The sequence below is a fragment of the Phocoena sinus genome, chromosome 5 (genome assembly GCF_008692025.1).
Source record: "Phocoena sinus isolate mPhoSin1 chromosome 5, mPhoSin1.pri, whole genome shotgun sequence".
Classification (NCBI taxonomy): Eukaryota; Metazoa; Chordata; class Mammalia; order Artiodactyla; family Phocoenidae; genus Phocoena; species Phocoena sinus.
Window position 1 is genome coordinate 107,763,453 of NC_045767.1, and position 13,742 is coordinate 107,777,194.

General features: G+C 35.7%; 1 protein-coding gene across 8 annotated transcripts in view; it reads right to left on the minus strand.

Annotated features, from left to right (window-relative positions):
• ARFIP1 (ADP ribosylation factor interacting protein 1) overlaps nucleotides 1-13,742 on the minus strand; it is a 130,510-nt gene that overhangs the window by 76,850 nt on the left and 39,918 nt on the right. For all 8 annotated transcript variants that reach the window (XM_032633125.1, XM_032633122.1, XM_032633124.1 and 5 more), the window contains one exon: nucleotides 4,079-4,180. In XM_032633125.1, the coding sequence (XP_032489016.1) occupies nucleotides 4,079-4,171 (93 nt within the window). In that variant the 5' untranslated portion in view covers nucleotides 4,172-4,180. The remainder of the gene's footprint in view (nucleotides 1-4,078; nucleotides 4,181-13,742) is intronic.

Genomic DNA, 13,742 nt, shown 5'->3' on the forward strand with positions numbered 1-13,742 from the left:
GTAAAATACCCTTAGTTATGAGCTAGTTTCTCATGAAATCTCTTTATTAGTCTATATAATGCTAAGCAGAGCAGTACATTATTCACAATTTCCTTATGAACTTTTATCTATATTAAAAGAGAAATATGAATATGACGTTAAATACAATTTCCCTTTTATTGCTCAGGAAAATAAAGGAGTATGCCAAAATGTAGGTAAATATATGCCTAACAGATCTTGAGTGTAATTTGTTTAAAACAGTCAAAAGATGCTTTTGAAATACTGTTTTCACTCATAGTAAAAGGGATCACATAGCCAAGTTTTATTTTAAAGAATATTAAATATGTAAGAAACTCTTACATATTTATATATATGATATATATTGTATATATTGTATATATATTGTATATTGTATATATATATTGTATATATTTCAAGTATCTTGAAAAGATACTTCAATATATATATGATATATATTGTTCATAAGAGCAGCTACAAAGAGAAACAAGTTTTATGGTGTTGAATTTCTTTAGGGAGGTAAAGTGGGGTGTACTGTTTGAAGTGGATTATTGCTTCTAAGGAGTCTTGCCTACTGGTAAAGTTCACATCCAATAAGAGGAGAGCTCCAGAACATCATTTCCTTTTTTCCTTCTTTACCCCTCAATAGAAAATGAAATAACATTATAGCGGAATCTCCAAAAAGAGAACTAAACATTAAATAAGAAGTAAACTTACAAAGCAGCAAGTTAACTGGCTTTGACTGCATAAGCAAAGAACTTATATATAACAATTTAATTCACTTCACTCTAATAAGACTCTATTCTAAAGTTAAAATTTGAAAGGATTAAAAAAAACTTTTCAGTACTACTCAAAGGCAATAAAGGTTCTTAACTAAAACTCATGAATAGGTTTAAGGTACAAAGCAACCCTGCAGAAGAATGAAGCTGGCGGAATTAACTACCAGGTATCACGGTTGAAGCTAGTATTGCTCCAGACTTAATTACTCTAATAAGTAAGTAGGTAAGATAGTGTGGTATTATTGCAAGGATAGACAAAAAGACCAAGAAATAAAACAGCCCCGCAGCAGAGCCACACATCTACGATCACCTGATTAACAGCAACGGCCCCTACGTGGGAAAGGATAGTCTTTTCAACAAATGATGAAAATCACATGCATATGAGAAAAGAAAATGAAACTTGACCCCTACATCATGCCATACACAAAATTCAAGATGAATCACAGACCTATGTGTAAGAAGTAAAACAGTAAAACTTTTAGAAGAAGATAGAGTATCTTCATGATACTGGGATAGGCAAAGATTTCTTAGAAGGGTCACAAAAATCATTAAAGGGAAAGAAACACTAATAAATTGGACTTCATTAAAATTAACTTTTGCTCATCTAAAGATACCATTAATAGAGTACAAAAGCAAGTTACAGACTGGAGGTAAACATCTGCAATACACACATCCATACAAATGACTTATACTCAGAACATATAAAGAACTCCTACAAATGAATTAGAAAAAGGCATATACTTAATAGAAAAATGGGCAAAGCACTTGAAAAGATACTTCATAAAAGATAATATTCAAATAGTCAATAATAATAATCTGAAAATACGCTCAACATCATTAGTCATCAGGGAGATGCATGTTAAAACCACAATAAGATAACCATTATGATTCCACCAGAATGGCTAAAATTTAAAAGTACGACAATACCAAAAATTGGTAATGATGTGGAATAACTACAATACTTATTCACTGCTGTCAGGATTGTCAGCTGGTTTGATCACTCGGCAAACTAGGTGACAATATCTACCAAACCCAAACATCACCATGACTTGGCAATTTCACTCAGGGTATACACTCAACAGAAATAGGTGATTACGTACACCAAAAGACCTGTATAAGAATGGTCACAGCAGCTTTATTCATAATTGGCACAGGCTGGAAACAACCTAGGTATCCAAACTGAAGAATGGATATACAAATCGTGGTGTATTGACACAATGGAAAACTATATTACAATGAAAAAGAATTAAATACTGCCAAAGCAACAACAACAATATTATAGACATAATGTTGAGTGAAAGCCAGTCAGAAAAGAGTACACACTGTATGATTCCATTTATATGCAGTTCAGGAAGAGTCAAAAGCAATCAATGACAACAGAATTATAGCAGTAATTATCCTGGAAGGGAGGGAGGTATATTGCTTACAAGAGGGCAAGAGGGAGCTAGGTAAGGCAGGACCTCGAAATGTTCTACTTCTTGATGTGGGTAGTGGTTCTGTTGAGCTTTACACTTAACATTTGTGCTTTTTACTATGTATAGCTATAGCTCAAAAAAAAAAAAAAAAAAGAACAGGCGAATCCCCAAAATAATGCAGCATTTTGTATGTGTTGCATTTTTCTCAAAGGTTTCATTACACTATTAGAGTATCAACTCCCTGGTGGCAGGTATTTCTGTCATTTTTGTTGTGATGATATCCCCAATGCCTGGTATACAACAGACACTCAATAAATGTTTGCAGAATAAATTCACAAAAAGGAACTGTTACCAAAAATAAGATGAAGCAATCATTAACTAAAATCCTGGTATAACAAATTATTTGAATTAATAGAAGTTTATAAAGTAATTGGTAGACTGTCTAATGATGGTAACTTGAGTCTCCTTAATATCCAAGTGTGTCTTAGTGTTTTCAAATACCAGAAAGTGAAAATTTCCTTTGAGTGTTCAGAATTTAAGTCTTTCTTCTGTCAGTCACCGTATATTGGGCCATGGATGCCTAGAAACCGAGTTAAAACACTTGCAATTAAAATAAACATATCCCAAGCTTGAAAACATTTGTTTCTTCCAAAGGACTACTGAGCCAAAAATAAGTGAAATTCAGTGGAATTTTCTAAAACTCCATTAAAATGATCTATCTAAAACAGTAGTTTTCAACCAGAGGCAAGTTTTTCCCTACCCTTGACATTTGGCAACATCTGGAAACATTTTTGCTTGTCACAACTGGAGGGTGCTACGGGCATCTACTAGGAGGAGGCCAGGGATCCAGCTAACCACCTTACATGCACAGGCCAACCCTCCACTAAGGAATTTACCTGGCCCAAAATGTAGATAATGCTGAGAATGAGAAATCCTGATCTAAAATATCACCTTCTGTTAAACTAAAATAAAGAATTTTATTCTTAAAACATATGAAGTAAAAAGAGTCCTATTTAAGCTGTAAAATAATTCAAGTATCTTTCAACCAATACCTTTTCAAGAATATGAAACTATATTTTTAAAGTTATTTAAAGTTGTACACATGTATCAAATGTCATAAAAAGGGATGTTTAATTCAAGTATCTCCAGAAATGATAACCATCATTATCATTTCTAGGACTATATTAGGCATATAACTTATTTTAATCTCATTTAATATTAATATCCCCATGAAAATAAGATCTCATTTAGAGAGATTAGAAAACCACAACTAGAAGAGATTAAGTAAATATCTGCCCAAGGTTACACTGCTAGGAATAGCACAGCTGAAATTTGAACCCACATTATCTCTAAACCCATGATGCTTCCATTAAAATGCATTAAATGTCAATTTCAAATCCAGAGCAGATCAAAACACACCCCGAGTTTCATTTTCCACTGAGTCAAATATGCCATTTTAGAAAGTAACGGCCAAGTCAAGAGAAGCCTACTTAGGAATTATGTACTACGGAATTATGTACTAAGAAAAGCGATAAGATAGTACCAGTTTTTTAAAGGATGATCTATAGTTAATATTTTTTCTTATCACAAGTAAAATGAAGTCATTTTCTTAAAGTTATATGCCAAAATCATCAGATATACTCTTGTTCTGGTCATGTAATAAAACTGCAGATAGTAACATCAAAGCCTAAATGCTTTACTGGCCTGGAGCTTATTCTTGACAAATCACTAACACGACCCACCTAGTCATCCCTCCATAATAACAGTGGATTCCTGGCATTTCAGCCTATCTAAGAACATATTCCTATATTAAACTCTATTACTTTTGTCTCAGCTTTAAGGGCTTATCATGATTCTCTGTATTAAGAGACAGAAAAGTGTTCTTACCCTATTAAAGCCATGTTCATGAGAGTCATCAACTTCTCCATTACTAGTCACTGGAATTTCTGCTGCTGAATTTTTTGGAGATTCTTGAGCCATAGTAGACTCCTAAAAAAAGGAGGAAAGAAATAGTTATAAATAACACCAAATCATAAAAGGCAAACATTCAAAAGACTATATTCATGTTTATGGCACTTAAAAGCCATCATTATAGCCCTTTTTAAAAATAATTACAACCTACCTAATCCTTATGAAATAAACATGATACTAATATAATAAAAAACACATCTGGCCTTTAAAACTGCATTCAACTTAGATTTCTTGATCGTATTGTAGGTACCAGGGGGCAATATCCTTACCTTGTAAATAGTACAAATGACACAAAAATCAAAAAATGCAAATTATGTCTTAGTATGATTGAAAATAGTTTTGACTTTACAGGCTGCCTGAAAGATTCTTGGATCTACAGACCACACTTTGAAAAACACTGGTATAGACAAATTTAACCAATATTTAGTGAAACTTGTTATGTGCAAGACACTCTACTAGTTCTAGAGAATATTAAAAAAAAAAAAGATGAGATAGGCACTGCTCTGGGGGAAAGTACCACTGCCTCAGTTTGGGAGACTGACTGGACTCTTCAGTAAATACCTAGAACAGTAAGTATCTGCCCCTCTTCCTTTTGGATCCTCTAAAACCAAACCTTTTGGAATAGTTGTAGATCGGATAAATCCTACGGTCTTCCTATGCCACATTTCTATTTCCTGGCAGCTCTAGAAATGTTCTGCTTCCCATAGATCCACATTTATATTACACTTCTACTCCTTATACAAACCTCTTTTTCTTTACCATGACAAACTTTATACATAGTAATGTTTCTAATGTCTGACACAAAATTTCATAGACTACCTCTACATCTTTGTATTCCCAGGGCAACAGAATACAAATCTAAGCAAATAAATTAATACATTCCCTTTCAGTAAAGTCAGGTCCTTGAGGACAGAGACAGTCATAGACATCTCTGTATCATTAGAGATTAGCCCAGGGTTCTCAATAAATGTTTACTGAATGGAAAGGATACGAGCTACATCAAAAGTCTGATTTGTAGTTATGAAGGTGTTAAAATGATCATTATGTTCCACCCTCACTCTCTCCCTTGTCCCACCCATTGAGCATATACTCACACATGCGTTACTTCTTATGGATATCACTGCAGTAAAACAAACCAAGGGGAAATGTCGAAATAGCAAAACAAAAAAAGTGAATTACCAAGTATCTCAAAATCAGTGTACTTTAATTATATGGAGACAGTTTTAATAAAAGACTAAAATATCAAACTGAACTTGGTTAAGCCAATGAAAAGAGAACTTTTATAATAAGGCAAAATCCTGTTAATATCACTTAAAACATTTCCCAGAACACTCAGTTATTTCCTTGCATTCCTAAATATCTTATTAAAAAAATACTGGTTTAAAAAATGCCGTATTTCACAGTTCACCTTACCACAGGCTTGAAACTAGTGAGGGAATTAATAAACTGAACATCTCATGTAAGACTTGAAAATTAAAAAAAAAAATTCAGAGAGAAGATTTCAAAAGTTCAAGAGGGGAAAACAAAAACTTCTCTGCTTTAGACTGGATTCTGGGGGAAGGGTCTCTGAATGCAGTGAGTGAAGGTAGTAAGACTGGACAGAGCTGCAATGCTGTTGTTACATCATAGGCCTTGGCCAATCGTATATGGAGCACTGAAGCTGAGATGGCTCTTTAAAGTTGTTCCAAATTAAGGGAAGGGGGCCAGGCCTTTGTACCCCCGCATCCCTACCCCTGGTTATTAGATGCAGGCTATCCCCTGGATAGGGGTATAATCGTGCACAAGGCAGTACTCTTTGGCAGAGGCAATTCCTGGGGAGACTCAGCTATGAGCCCTCAGCAGGCATCACTCCTGGAAGGACAGCCCTGGTCCTAAAGGAGGTAACTGAGCCCCTCACCATAGCATCCACTATATCTTCCTTATTATTATTCTAAAGCAGTATCTACTTTAAAAGGATTTGAAATGTCTTAAATTATATCTGGTTACTTTTATGCATATATTTACAGACTTTCACTGATCTCTACTAAGACAAACTGTCTCTTTCACAGTCCCCAATTAAGGGGTGGCTCCTGATTGAACCAAAGAAGAACCCCTGACACAAGGCCTCGCAAGCTACAGGTTTCAAGATAAGGCCGGGTTAGAAAACCACTGCCCGAGAGAGGAAAGAGGAATTTCCTGAGCTAATCCAGACTCTTTCAGAAGGTTTGAGTTGGGGATGCTGAGTGAATCAGTCAACTAGGGTACTGGGAAGACAAATGAAAGCACAAGAAGAGCAAAGAGTAGAATTATTTTGATGAAAAGTCACAGCTTAAAAATTCACAAACTCTACTTGACAAGTGTTATCAAACTCGTCAGTTTGTTGACAAAGTGTTATCTGTATCTAGATCTTCCTCTGTTTCTAAATTATAACCTTATGAAAATCTTCTGTTTTTTTTATTATGGTAAAAAAGTGTAACGTAAAATCTACCATCTTAACCATTTCTAAATGTATAGTTCAGTAGTGTTATGTATAGTATTCTCAATGCTGTGCAATCTCCAGAACTTCTTCATCTTGCAAAACTGAAACTCTACACCCATTAAACAACTCTCCATTCCCCTCCCCTACTCCCCCAGAGCCCTTGGCAAGCATCATTCTACTTTTTATTTCTATGAATTTGACTGTTCTGAATACCTCATACCAATGGAATCATATAGTATTTGACTTTTTATGACTGGCTTATCTCACTTTACATAATGTCCTCAAGATTCATCCATGTTGGACATATGTCAAAAGTTCCTTTTTTTTTTGCGGTACGCGGGCCTCCCACTGCCGTGGCCTCTCCCGCCGCGGAGCACAGGCTCTAGACGCGCAGGCCCAGCGGCCATGGCTCACGGCCCAGCCGCTCCGCGGCATGTGGGATCTTCCCGGACCAGGGCACGAACCCGGGTCCCCTGCATCGGCAGGTGGACTCTCAACCACTGCGCCACCAGGGAAGCCCCCAATTTGTCTATTTTTACTTTTGTTGCCAGTGCTTTTGATGTCATATTCAGGAAATCTTTGCCAAATCCACTATCATAAGCTTTTCTTCTAAGAGTTTTATACTTATAGGTCTTAGATACATTCTGGAGCTGGTTTTGTGTATGGTATAAGACAGGGTCCAACTTTCATGTTGATATCCAGTTTTCCCAGCGCCATTTGTTGAAGAGACTTTCTTTTTCCCATTGAAGGGTCTCAGCATCTTGGCTTCTTTTGAGATCCCTACTTTGCTCACTGCCACTGCCTCCTTACAATATACCCAGCTTACTTGAGGCTACTGGAGTTAAGTTTCTGCTCCTTGTGGTTAAGAGAGGTACAGACACTAGGTATTTGGTCTCTAATCCAATCAGGAAGATTAAGATCTAGCTATCTAAATAATCATCACTCTTCCAAATTGTAAAATATGCTCTTACTTTCTTCCTCCTAAAAATAGTTGGTGATTCAACAGGTATTTACTATCTTCTAGGCAATATGCATGGGATGAAATAGAAACAGAAATCAGATCTTAGGCTTCTAGGAACTAGAAGTATTGGTAAAAAATAATTACAGTACAGTGTGGTGAGCACTCAGAGGGAAGACTTAATCAGAGGTGATATTTAAGCTGAATCTTATAGGATGACAGATGGGGACACAGTAAAGGAGAGATTCTAAATAGAAGGAATAACAGGAGCAGAATAGAAAGAGTCTAGTATATTCTAGAAACTGCAACTAAAGCAATTTGGGTAGAATGGTGATTATTCTTTCATACATTCATCGGTTCTACTAATTTATTGAGCTCTCTCATGTGCCAGGCACAATCAGATACTCAGGGTAGAGTGGTGAACAAAACAGACCAAACTCCCTACCCTCAAAGAGCTCATATCCTAGTTGGGGAAAACAAATAAATAAATACACATGTTATACAGTCATAAATGCTAATGGGCATGTGCTCACGAATGTGCTGCTTTAAATAAGGTAGTCAGGGAAAACCTCAGAAGAGGTATCATATTTTTGTGAGAACTGAATAAAGTGAGGGAGTGAGCCATAAAGATATCCGGGAGTCCAGAATCCCAGGCAGAAGAAATAGTAAATACAAAGACGAGGAAGTGGGAACATGCTCAGCTTTTCGAGGAACAAGAAGAAGGCCATGCACCTTGCGGGCCAGAGGAGAACAGAAGGAAATGTCAGAGAGGCAGCGAAGGGCAAGAACATGTGCAGCTTTAAAGACCATAATAAGAACTTTGGATTTTATTCTTAGTGAAATGAGAAGCCACTTGAAGGTTTGAACGTAAGAGTGAAATGACCTGACTTATGTTTAAAAAGAATCACTTTTTTCCTGCTGTGTTGCATTAAACTATAAGTGAGCAAAGGCAGAAGCAAGAAGAACAATTTAATGGAATAATCTAAGCAAGAGATAATGGTAGCTTGGAGTAAGGTGACAGTGGCTGAGGAGGTAAGAAGTGGTTAGATTCTAGGCATATTCTGAAGGTAGAACCAATTGGAATTCCTTACAGACAGACGTGAAAGATGGGAAAAAGAGAGGTGAAGGACAACTACAGAGGTTTTTGGCCTGAACAGCTGGAAAGGTGAAATTGCTGTTAATAGATCTGGGCAAGACTTGGGGTGGAGCACAACATAGAGAAAATAGCTAAAGTTTAGTGTAGGACATATTAAGGTTTATGTGGATAAGGTTACTAGACTCTTGGATATATGAGCCTGAGTCCAGAAGAAAGCTTGAAGCTGGGGATAAGAAATTTAGAAGTCATCAGTGTGTAGATGACATTAAAATCCCTTGGATTGGATAAGATCACCTAGAACAGGGGTCAACAAACATTTTCTATAAAGGGCCAAATAGCAAACATTTTAGGCTCTGTGAGCTGTAAGGTCTCTGTTATAACTACTCAACTCTGCTGTTATAGCCCAAAAGCAGACACAGGCAATACATAAATGACTAGGCATGGATTTGGCTTGACCTCTGATCTAGAAAGTTGATGTAGATAGAAAAGAGAGGTTTGTAGACACCCCAATATTTGGACATGGGAGGAACTAGCAAAGGAAACTTATAAGGGATGGCAAGCAGGGTAGGAGGAAAACCACAACAGGAGGCTTCCGAGGACAGGTTTCTGCTTCTGGAACTAATGGACTAAGCCCCTATACTAAACCTCCCCAACCCTGCACAGAAAACAACTGTAAAAGCTGAACACAATTTAAAAAGCAATTAATTGAAACCACTGGAGAGTAAAGAGACTCTGGTGGAGAGCACATGCTTGCTTGGAGGAGGGGAGATAGGGAGCTATGCAAGCAAGTTTCCATCTCCTTGGCTTTTAGCCTAAAACTAAATCCTATCTATGCTGTGCGCCCGGTAGCTGCCAGAGCATCCAGGGGAAAACTAGTCCTGAGCTGGGGAAAAGTTAAGCTCACAAAAGTAAAAGGTATAGGGGAATCCTGAAAAGGAAAGATCCAGAAAGGGGATTCCCAAACTCTGTCTACTCACATCTCTAACCCCTCAAGGTACCTGCACAGAACAGACTCGACTGAGCTCACCTAAAGCCAAAAGACCTGAATTGAGACCAGAGCTGCCACCCAAGAAACAGTTTGTAATGCAAGTCCAGCCAAGAAAATTATCGGCCAAAACAAAGGAAGCAATACTCATTGGAGAAAAATAACAGAATTCAGGATCTTCACATCTCAATGTTCAAAACATTCAGGATACAATCCAAAATTATCGGGTATATAATGAACCAAGAAAATGAAACAGAATTCCCAAGGGAAAAGAAAATCAATTTAGTCTGGCTCTGAGATGAACAAGAGATTGGAACTAACAGATAAGGATTTAAAAGACACTATTATAATACCTTCAATTAAGTAAAACAAAATATTTTCAGTGAATCAAAAATATCAGTGAAAAATAACAGGAAATCTCAGCATAGTAAAAATGAAGCAAATGGATTCTAGAATTGAAAACTACAATTTTTCAAAGAAGATATTCACTAGATGGACCTAGCCAAATGAAGATGACAGGAAAGAGTAAAATAAAACTAAATTAAATCAATATAAACTATCCAAGGTAAAGAACAGAGAGAAAAAAAGACGAAAGAAAAAGAGCTTCACAGACCTGTAAGAAAATATTAAATATTCCAATTTATGTGTAAGTAAAATACCAGAAGAAAAGGAGAGAGAAAAGGGTAACCTCAAAAGCAGCAAGAGAGAAAAAAAAAATTACTATCAGAGAACAACAATCCAACTAATGTCTGATTTCTCATCAGAAACTGTAAAGGCCAGAAGAGAGTAGGACACCATGGTAAAAAGAAGAAAACTGTCCACCTAGAATTCCATATCCAGTGAAAATATCCTTTAAGAATTAGAGAGGATATTAAGGATATTTTCAGATAAAACTAAGAGAATTCATCACCAGCAGACCTGAACTACAAGAAATGCTAAAGGAAGTTCTCAGGCTGAAGGGAAATAAAACCAGACAGAAAAAATAGATGTTCAGAAAAGAATGAGAAGGAAATGAAATGGTAAGTCCCCGCGTAAATGCAAAAACCATTTTTTTTCTTTTTGCCTTTTCATCTCAATCCTTTATAAACCATAAAACTGCTTAAAGCAAATGTTAGAACATCATTTCTGTGGTTTACAATGTATCTAGATGTAATATATATAAAACAACTGTATTAAAGAACAAAGGGGGAGGTAAGGGAAATATGGACCTAAAAGGATACAAAATTTCTATGTTTTAAGAGAAAAGCAGTACATTATTAATTATAAGTGAAATATGAAAAGTTTAATATATATTCTATAATCATGGCAACCACTAGAAGTATAATGCAAAGAAGTGTAAGTAAAAAATTATCAGGAAAATAAAATTCTTTAAAATATTCAGATAATAAATAAAAAGGCAGGAAAAGAGGAGAGAAAAAATACAGAGGAAAGAAGTAAAAAACAAAGAAACTAAGAGGGTAGATACAAAATCAACCACATCAATAATGGCATTAAATATTATTGGACTAAACATTTTAGTTAAAAGGCAGAGATTGTCAGAGTGGAATTTTTATTATTATTATTATTTTTGGCCATGCCACACATCTTGCGGTATCTTAGTTCCCCAACCAGGGATTGAACCTGGGCCCTTGGCAATGAAAGTGCAAAGTCCTAACTGCTGGACCATCAGGGAATTACCTGTATATTTTTTTTAAATGACCCTACTATCTTCTATGAGAGATGCACTTTAAAGCCAAAGGTATAAATAGATGGAAAATAAATGGATGGAGAAAGATACACCACGCAAAGAGTAGGCATAAGAAAGTTGGCATGGTTTTACTAATATCTGATAAAATAGGGTTTTTTAAAGTATTACCAAAGATAGAGGTGTTTCATAATGATAAAATGATCAATTCATCAGGAATATGTAACAAACATAAATGCGTATGTTGGTTCCAATAATAGAGCTTCAAAATAAATGAAACAAACATTGACTGAATTAAAAGGAAAAACAGACAACTCCACAATCATCTTTGGAGACTTTACCACCACTCTTACAGCAACTGAAAGAGCAACTAGACAAAGAAAACTGGCATAGACATAGAAGATCTGAACACCATCAGCCACCCTGACTAATATTTATGGAATAGGAAACTTAATAATGGCAGAATACATATTATTTTCACACAAACATGATGTATTTAGCAAAACAAGTCATATTTGGTGCCATAAAACAAGACTCAAATTTTAAAAGAGTGAAATCATATAGAGAATGCTCTATGACCACAGTGGAATTTCATTACAGTCAACATAGAGATATGAAGGAAACCCCCAAAATTTGGAAATTAAATAACACATCTAAAAAATTAATGTGAAAAGGAAGAAACCACAAGAGAAAGAAAATATTTTGAACTGAATGATAATGAAAACATAACATAGCAATATTTGTGCGATGCACCTAAAGCAAAGCTTACAGAGAAATTTATAGCTTTAAACGCTTATATTTGAATAGAAGGAAGATCTTAAACCAACAATCTAAGATTGTACCTTAAGAAAACAGAAAAAGAGCAAATTAAACCAGAAGACGTAGGAAGGAAATAATAATAAAGGCCAAAAATCAAGGAAATAGATGGTAGGCAGTAGAAAAACTGGCTCGCATACTTCAAAAAGCTTAAGCTCATGAAAAATAAAAGTAGATGAACTGCTGCAGATAAAAGGAGACAAGATAAATGCCAGCTAAATACAATATACAATATGGACTGGATCACAAAATAGGAAAAAAATAGCTATAAAGGATATTACTGGAACAACTGTGGATACTGTATCAATTTCCTAAATAATTTTCTAATTTTGATAAAAGTACTGAGATTATATAAGAAAAAGTCCTTGTTCTTAGGAATAAAGGGACATGATGTCTGCAAATCACTCTCAAATGGTTGAAAAGAGAAGAAACTATATATATATATATATATATATATATATATATATATATATATATATATAAAGAGAAAACATTAAAGTAAATGGGACAAAACAATGACTGGTAAATCTGGGTAAAGAGTTTAAGTTTTCTGTATGAAATTTTATCAAAATTTAAAGTTTGAAAAATAAAAATAACAAAAGAGGCTAGAGAAGTATGCAGGAGACTATCATGATGGACTTTATAAATGCCAGACCAAGAAGTGTGGACTTCTCCTAAAACAGGTAAGGGAGAAAGAAGCAGAAGAATCTGATCAATTTATTTTAGAGGACAGTCTGGTAGGAGGTTAGACTGAAGGGAAAGAAGGAAAGACTAGAAGTAGAACTATTTAGGAGGTATTTTACAGTCCAAGTAAGAAATAATAAAGATCTAAATTAAGGTTGTGGGAATGGAAAAAGGTAGATTCAAGAGTTCTTTAGGAGGTAAAGTAAGAGACAGAGTGACTAGATTGTGGGGGATCAAGAAGGGGGAGGAATGTAGGATAACCCATGCCCCCTCCCTGCCCCCTACCCAATTTTTGGCTTGGGCAAGGAGAAAGACGAACATGTCACTCACCAAAGGGTAGAGCAAAGTCCTGAGAGGCACAGACTGTTTCATCCATAAATGCCAATGATTTTCAACCCTCTCTGAATCTTAGAACTACCTGGGGAACTTAAAGTTTTAAAAGTTCACCAGGTGATTCCAACATGTAGCTAATTGAGAACCACTGCTATAAGCAGGCACTAGACTCTTTAAACAAACAACCAAACATAAAACTTTAGTATCGGGGAGGATCTACAAGTCATTCAGTTCAACTTGTCACGCAGATTAAAGCCACAAATCAGATACTATCGTACACCCATTAGAATGGCCAAATTTAGAAAGACTGACAAAACCAAGTGTTAGCAAGTATGTGGATTCTCATACATTGCTGGTGCAAGTAAAAATTGGTAAAAGCACTGTGGAAAACTTTTTGGCAGTATTTAACTATTAAAGTTAAACATATGCCTATCCCATGACCCAGCAACTCCACTCCTAGGAAATATACCCAAGAAACATAGTGCATGTGTCCATCATAAAACAAATACAAGAATATTCATAGCAGCTTTATCCAAAATAGCTAAAAACTGGAAACAACCCAAATG